The following is an 8,938-nucleotide window of genomic DNA, read 5'->3' as shown; positions in this document are numbered from 1 at the left end:
TTAGGCGAAGCAAGCACAGACTAAACAGGAGCCAGCACACAATGTGAAATGCCAAACTGCTGAATGGCCTGAAGGCAGGTACATTTTTGTGCCCCATTAACTATGAAGTTCCACTCAAAATGACTAGGGCAGAACATCAGTGGCTTTTGCTTCTCGCTCTCTGCCCTGAGAATGGGATGCAAACATTCACACATGTGGCGCACGGTGCAGTCAGGCGCATACGCATATACGAGTAGACACATGTTGGCCGACATACATGCATGCACACATACACATACAAAGGCACAATAACCTGTGAGTGTGACAAACACGGACAGACTGTAATTGTTAGAAGGAATCAAGCAAACAAATGATGTCATTATCTCAAAGCACACTAGCTTGAATATTATTACCATATCAGTGGGAGGCATTTAGCATTCTTGTCTTTCATAGCTATGGGCTCACAAGTCAGAAGGAAAAATAGATGGCATTGTTCTGAATTATCCTCATACATCTGACATTTTCAATTTCAAACATGCAAAGTCACAGTGAGAAAGTTATTTTGGGTATTTCTGACATCCACTGAAACAGCTTCAGGAATACCTCGCCGTGTTTCTACAGAAGGCAATCCCTGAGGGCACTCCCCTGTGCTGCTAACATTTTTTTTTTTAAGCATTAGTGTACAGGAGGCATAGAAATGATCATGCAGAAACATGATGAGAGCAGGAGGAAGGCTGTAATATGGGGTCCCCATGGTAACCACACAAAACGGCATGCACTCACCATGGCAACAGAGCTGGTGAGGGGAATATAGCAGAGACAGCGTTGGAGCTGGTGCTGGCCTCTGGCAGTTTGAAGTGATACATGCATGTCAGTGGCACAGCATCAGCAAGTAATTCACTCATATTAAAACATAAACCTAACCTGAAATAACATAAACATACCATACAATGCCATAACATAACACAACATAACATAACATATCATAACATATCCATAAACATAACAGAACATAACATATTACTTCTGTGGATAATTACTAGCACCGATATGAAAAGTGTAAGCTTCGTTAACCAATATGTTCATATTAACAATGGATGAAGTGACTGTGTAATGTGAAAGAGGTCATTAATTAAGACAAACCCACAGAGAATTAACTCCAAACTCAGCAGTTCCCCCAAACTATGTGGAGTATTATAGTGTCTTTCAGCTGTTTGTTTTGGTTATACTTTACCGTTTGCAGCAAAAAAAAAAAAACACCGACTGTAGACTACCTGCTAAAATTAGCAACTGGCAGATAGTGGAGCATTTAGCAGCTAAAAAGACAGATATTTTTCTCAGGAGTTGGAGGAACAGAGTTAAAATGAGAGTGAATACTGGACTTGCATTTGCCTGGGTGCCAGACACATGATTCCAAGTGAATGATAACGAGTTCACCATAACTGTAGGCTATATTTGAATATGTCAGTGTTGTGTTGCAATTAATGCTGCTTTAAAATTAACATCAAAATCTTTCTGGCAGAGAGTTAAATGAGAAGGTCGATACCACTCTCATGTCTGTCTGTTGGCAGCCGATAAGCTTAGCTTAGCATAAAGACTTTAAACAGGGGAAACAGCTAGCCTGACTGCGTTAGAAAGCATCAAAATCTGCATGCACCTCTAAAGCTCACAAATTAGTATGTTATATCTTATGTGTTTAACTTTAAAAAGTGTGAACAGTTGTCTTTTTTTTTTTGTTTCCCAAAATGTTAAACCATTCCTTTAAGCATTACCTTGGCATTCTTATCCATCCCAACACTTACTGTAATTTTAACCTTGGCCCAGAAGCTAATTAGCCCTAAATATAAAAGATGAATCTTTTTTCAAAAAGTATAGACATGCAGGAGCAGAAACACACACAAGCATCACTCAGTTCCTACAGTAGAGGTCTATCATGATATACAGTACAGTAGGTCTTGGTTAATAGAGCCACAGAAGGCTTACCTGAAATGACAAATAGCCAGAGACAACTGCTGATGCTTCAAGGCCACAGTCGGCTGTACTGTAAACGATAATGGTTTTTCTCCGCCAGACAAGGAGAAACCCCCAGACTATACATCATCATTCTGTTACTGTTGCTGATGCTCCTGGTTTAACACAGGGATACGCAACTTTCACACAGCGGTTTAAATATAAAGACATGCTTGCTCACACAAAGTCAAAACCAGTTTCATCACCTATGGACATCCATCATGACACATCATTTGCAGTTTACCCTTTTTTTTTTTAAATAAAAACATTCCTTCCAAAGCTCAAGAAATCAAAATCACTACCCACAAAACGAGACTTGATTAATGTTGCACATTAAGTGGGCATTTCACAAAAGAATCTGCCTAATGAGGTTGGTTGTCAGTGAAGTTTTTTTCCTTTAATCAGTGTCTTTAATTAAACACTGAAACACAAAGAGACACACAGATATTAATCACTCTGGTTTAAGCTGCTTTTCAATTCAGCAGCCATTAAAAGTTGCACCGCTTGACTGGGTACGACGTCAGCTGAGGGTGGATGGAACTGTGTCACTGTGAACTCAGGAGACCCTTTTAGTTTAAACAAAAAAACATGTTTCATGTTGGGTGTCTGTGGGAGTTTCAAGTGCAACATATGCCAGATGAAAAATATAGGCTCCTCAAAGTATAATTTGGTCCTTCGTATTTCATGGAATAGTTGGCAAACCATATGCTTTTGGAATTCTTTGACTTGAAGATGTGCATAATTTCTCTACATTCATATTCAGCCACCTTGGAGCGAGACTGTCTGCTGGAGCTGTCTGCTCAGTGGAATAATCGGAGACGGTGGGTGTGGCAGACGGCTAACTGGCAATAACAACAGACCTGACTCAATGTCTCCATCTAGTGACGAAAGGTAACTTAACAATAACAGGTGGGTTCTTTCACAATAGCAGAGCAATCGTGGTCACGTCGTTTTAAAAAGTATTTCTCAAATCTGCTAGAGCACATTAAAATCTTGATGTTTAAATCTTTTAAATCTAATTTTAGTTAAACAGAGATCTATAGGCATGTACACTTTTATTATTAATATGACCCTTTAACTGCCAACTGTCAACAATATTATTATTTTTAATAATAATACATTATGCAAAATGTTATGGTGATATGAAACCTCCATACATATAGAGACCCCACTTTTATTGCTTTAGTTATTGCTGTACAGTTACAGTAAGTCTGTATTGTAATAATGCACAAATGAATATTTCTACAGTGGGCATCTCTGCTGTTTAAAAACCTAAAATACAGCTACAAAATCTGCCCTTGGACAGACAGCGAGAAAAGGCAGACTGCAGACTAAAGCACTGGTAATACACTGGTTTCTGCCCAACGGGTAGTCTTCTTGGAGACAACACACTGCTCAGAAGGAAATGAAAGAATACATCCTTAAAATAGTGGCAGCTGGTTTAAGGATAGTTGCTGGGAGATATTGCATCTCCTAGAAACAGTTTCCAAACTTCTCTGGCTTGTTGTTTAATTTGAACACTTGTCATAAAAAGGCAAAGCTTTCCAGCTTTTCAGCAGAAAAAAAAAATCAATAAAATAAAAATCTGTGCCCCAGGAACAACTACAATTGACATGGGATTTTAAGAAACCATTACTTTCATTTTACTGTTTAAAGCCAGTCTAAATTATGACTTTTAATTTTTTTTCTTATTGCTCATATGTATGGTGATTAACATTTTTTTCTTGATACAAATTAACCCATGTCTTATCTTGTCACAAGAGTGCCATCATGTGTTTAAAAGTAGTACCACAACAGAGCAGTGACTCCCTGTAAACTTGTAATGATGCCAGGATATATTTATACTGCACAGTGACAGCATGATAAATTATTGCATTGCAGCAATCAGAATACATTGCTCAAATTGTACATTTGTGTGTTTTAAATGTTCACATCACAGCATCATCTCTGTGAATTATTATATCTGGCATTTGGTTGCATAGGTATTCAGGGATGGTGGTGAAAGGTCAATAATTTGGAATCATGACATAATAAGGATTAGTAATAGAGAACACTGTGGACTGTAAATAGATGCTTGTCATAATGAATGCCTCCTCCTATGTGATGCAAATAATTTAGTCAGCAAGTTGATTTATTCCACAGACCAAATGATTCATTACAGTTCATCAGAGAGTCGTCCATGCAACAACTCCCTCATCACACCCATATTCTATTATATCACTCTGAAAAATACATACACACAAATGATCATCTCAGTGGTCAAATATTATCAATATTATTATTATGCACAAAATATAAAACTAGCATCTGTCTTTGACATCAATACATAGTGGCTGCAATATTACTTCTCTTGGACAATAGTTTTGCACATTTATACACACACAAAGTAGGTACTATGCAGTGCATAGTCTCCATACATTTCTCATCATGATATTGCATAATAAATATCATCAGTCTTTTAAGACTTGCAATGATTCAGTGTGCTGGCAGAGCAAAGACCCAAACTCAGTTAAGACAGAATAAATTAAATGTTGAGAAGTGTCACCATATGCATTTGAGAGCATGAAATGTGAGAAATGCCCTACTTGAAGGGCTACTGTGCATGTGTGTATGTGTACTCATGTCTGTAAATGTGATTATGTCATTACCAGACCCTGAGATATCCAATCTAGCCCATTTCCTGCCAAACACCTCCATCTGTCACCAACAATGTAGAGTTTCCAATGGGCCAAACCAATCAGCTCGGAAGAATTTTGGCTCCTACAGTAGCTGTCAATCAGGCTAACCGCTTTGTTAAAACATCTCAAGCCGGAAAGGGTTGAGCCCTGCTACTTCCATCAAACACTGCCAACATAAATAGAGAGCAACTGTGTAATAAAATCATGATATCCCAGGTTATTTTGTTCGGGGATTCTTTAATCATAAATTTTGAAGTTGACATCGTGACCTTTGCACCTCCTCGTGGAGTTAAATATAATCGTCTAGCAGGTGCTGCGTGCCTGTTTTCACTCCTATTGTTTCAGACTTTTCCAATATAAGATTGAAACCTGATTGATGACATAACGTTATCTGACCCATTGTGTGAAAAACCTTGTTCACCTTTAGCTTTATCCGTTTTTTCCATCTTTTACTTAAATCTAACCAGAATCTAAGATGCTGGTTTCACAGTAGCCATTTTGGAAGTAGAGTGGCAGTACATAACAGCGGGTTATATAAAACTCTATTTCACAAAGCTATACGTTGGTATCCATGTGGAGGGTGTGTGGGATCTCAGCCGATTTGTGTTCTTCAGCATCCGTTCTGTTTTTAAGAAGTAACCCACTTTATATCTCCTCTACTGGATTGAAGACTTGGGTTTTTTTTTGTTTTTTTTTAAGATGTACTGTGTGGAAAGCTCTGACCTGTTTGTTTTCTGTGTATTTTTCAAGGGATCCCCCTTGGACTCAGAGGTCTAACTCGTCTGCCTTGAGCAATGACGCCTGTTTCACACGACAACGGCCATCAGAAAGCTATGACGCAAATGTCTCCTACTTTGTGCTTCACACTTCTTCATTAATCAGCCTGCTATCAGGTTCAGTTCAGATAGGGTCAGCCCCAACACTGCTTCAGGGAGCAGTGACACAGCCTTCAGATCATCTGTACAAATATCGTTTGTCTCCATCGTTCACGGTTTCGTTCTGTCCGACATTTCCTCTCCGTTTCGCTTTTGGCTCCTCTGCTTTGGTTGCTCTGCTCTTCCTGTTTTCTCTCTCTGTCCTCATTCACCTCTGTTTTTTTTAACTGAGCTCTTTCTCTCTCTCTCAGTGTTGCAAGAGGAAATTGGTTGCCATGTTGATATCATTGTTTGAAGCTCTGAGAGCTTCGAGTGCATCAATCCTGGAAAAGCCCATTTCCACCAACCGTGCAACCTGTGGGACAGAAAAAGACATCAGTTGAGAGACAGCAGCTAACACAGCAGCGGCTGAGAAATCTTCACCTGGGAATGTTTCATAAGGCTGCCCTTCACAAAGTAAGGCGTGGGTGGGCCGGAAATCAAGATTTGCTTAAAGCGTTAGCAGTCTGTCTGTTTATAAAGATTCTGAGTCATGCTGGTCATAAAATATGTAAAAGAATATTAAGATATGCCATAAAGTAAACGGAAACTACCAGTGAAAACACATGTATACATACACAGAAACACACGGATGAATACGCACCTGCTCCTCTGCGACAGGAGAGTTGTCTAATAGAGGAGGCTGTGTGGATGGGGGTGTCTGAGCTTGGGGGTGGGGCTGCATCGGGGGTCTGTTCTGTCCTCTGTGTCTCAGGGAGGGGAACAACCTGGTCCACTGTAACAACCCAGACTATACACACAAGGAGGCAGAATCAAGCACTTTTAGTACATATATACAGTTAGTTCAATTGCAGTTACTGGCATCTGATGCTTGAGGTGAATTATAAAGGTCCATTGTGGTAGGAGGATTATTGGCAGAAATGGAACTATAATGTTTCATATTATTCCATTTCTCATTTTCATTAGTGTATAATCGCCTGAATATAGGAATCAGTGTGTTTTCGTTACCTTAGAATGAGAGCTATTTATCTAAAGAAGCAGTGAGTATGCCATGTTGAACTGCCATGTTTCTACAGTAGCCCAGGACGGACAAACCCAACACTGGCGAGCTTCATGGCAACTGTAGTTTCTCCTACACACTACACTACACAACCCGTTCTCATTCTCAAGTTGTCAAATGCAGACGTGAGCGGTGTTCAGTTAGTTGCAATCTGAATCTCAAATCACTAAATCCTACACACTGGTCCTTTTTTAATTTACAAATTTCAAGACATTGTGTGTGTGTTTGTGGGGGGTCAATCTGTGCATAACTGTGACAATAAGTCTGTGTGTGTGTGTGTGCGTCCTTTTACCTGTGACTGGGGTCTGGTGTTCCTCCTGGCCTCGTTGTACTGGGCCAGCAGCAGCTGTTGGTCGAGCATGTCCATCCTTTGTTGCCTCTGGATGTCCAGAGTGGCACCCATCCCCACGGGAGTCTCGCTGCTTGGTTGGGAGCCTTGATGACCAAAGATGTTAATAGCAGACAAAACACATGTAAAACAGCGTAAAATATTTGAACATCAATAGCATAAGAGCAAGGTGACAAAGAAAATTCTGTTTAAAGAAAAGGAGGCATCTGTTGCTTGGGAATAGCATCAATATTTTAGATGTCCTGCACTTCACAATGACCCTATCTTCTGGACATTAACGTCAGTCAGAAACTACTTATATTAATGTATTCTGTATGCTTTTATACTACTATTTAATCATTGCTCCAATCCTCTCTTTCATTTCCATTAAAGCCCATCTGTGAAAGCTGATTTTTCTTTTTTTTTTGCAAGTGTCAAGTAAAATCCTGCTTTCCTCGTTTGTTTATACGGGTAGGTGGAGTTCACGTTTCTCCTTCCATGCACTCTATGTGTGATTACTCACACAGTTATCTGACTGCGTACCAATATACCTCCGTTCTGTTCGCTTTTAGCTGGCACCTCCTCAAACTCTAACATTCATTAAGTGTTCTTGACCAGGCCCCTTTGTTAGCCAAACAACCGTATGCTCGCTGACATTTATTCAAATCCCCGCCATCGAGAAAAAATACTAAATGTCAAAGAGAGGCCTGTCCACGCCCAGCCTCCCTGCCGCATGCTTAGCTCTCCAATTAGAATTAGCACCCACCCCACAGGAGGAATTCTTCCATCCAGCAACAATATTGGTTTGCACCCTCGCCTCAACAAGCCAAGAGACTTAGAAAAACTTGAACCATATTTTCAGATCTGGCCTGACATTAATGAACTGCGGAGGCTTGAAGAGCGAAGATGTTGGAGAAATAGGAAGGAAAAAGAGGCAAACAGAGATGTTTTTTTATGCTTTGAGTTAGTTGAAGATGCTGTTTAGGTTTTCTATTATATGGCTTCTAATGGTCACTGCAAAGGGACTAAAAAACAATAAAGCAATTTTTTTTCTTCAAAAAACAACCCATGGGGCACATAATACCATAAGGCTGGGATCAGTTAATGTTGCTGACAATCCTTGAATTTTGGTTGTGAGGAAAATAAACAAATTAGAACACACTGGTTCCAGAGTCTGTGAAGATTGATATTCGAATTTAGAAAAGCTAAAGGCTACGTGTGTCCATTGAAATTGAGATAATAGTGGAGTTTGGTAAAAAAGTCAGGTAAACAGAAGGAGGTGTGAAGTGTTACAGAGAAACTGCCTGAGAAGACGAAGGAACACTCTGACTGAATTGAACATAATGGGAGTAATAGAAAACAATAGAGGAACGTTGATGGCAGGAGAAAGTCTATCGTATACTCTGTGTGTGTGTGTGTTGTGTGTGTGGTGTGTGTGTGTGTTGTGGTTGTTGTGTGTGTTGTGTGTGTTGTGTGTGTGGTGTGTGTGTCTTGCATTGGTTTAGAGGAAGATAAAGGGAAAATAAAAATGAAAATGGGTGGAGAGAAAAAGTGAAGCTATCGAAAGATAGAAAACTGTTTCTCAGTCTTACTTTTTGAATGCTGCTTTCCACCTGCTGTTGAGGCAGACTGCTAAATGATTATGCGTTCTTCATTTGAAGCCGCATTGAATTTTCACCAGGCTGCCAAACATGAGCATGTTTCTCCAGCTGTCTCGAGAATCGCTCATCCAACTACTTCACACTCGACACTGGCCACTTCCCTTAGTTTCTCAGCAATATACCAGCAAGTTGAAGTCGATTGAATGAATGGTTGTCGAGAACACTTGAAAGACAGACAGACAGACAGAAAGACTCTTCTATATTATTGAAATAAGAAGAATATATGAGATTTGTAACTAAATTCTTTAAAAAAGTTCTACCAATGATTTAGTGCACCATCTAGTCCTCCTGAGGTTCATATTTCAATATGGATTGAGTTTAAGAAAGCACTTCACAATGTATTACTC

General features: G+C 39.7%; 1 protein-coding gene across 1 annotated transcript in view; it reads right to left on the bottom strand.

Moving 5' to 3' along the window:
* Window positions 1-4,090: 4,090 nt before the first annotated feature.
* Window positions 4,091-8,938, bottom strand: part of ubac2 (UBA domain containing 2) — a gene marked incomplete in the record, with an annotated part of 5,990 nt that continues 1,142 nt past the window's right edge. The window contains 3 exon segments of the mRNA XM_035663772.1: window positions 4,091-5,897; window positions 6,186-6,332; window positions 6,895-7,036. Coding sequence (XP_035519665.1) covers window positions 5,790-5,897; window positions 6,186-6,332; window positions 6,895-7,036 — 397 coding nt within the window.

Source organism: Morone saxatilis, unplaced genomic scaffold (genome assembly GCF_004916995.1).
Source record: "Morone saxatilis isolate NCDOM2014 unplaced genomic scaffold, NCSU_SB_2.0 Contig19, whole genome shotgun sequence".
Taxonomy (NCBI): Eukaryota; Metazoa; Chordata; class Actinopteri; family Moronidae; genus Morone; species Morone saxatilis.
The sequence above is the reverse complement of the archived record's forward strand: the minus strand, read 5'-3'. Positions and strand labels throughout refer to the sequence as shown.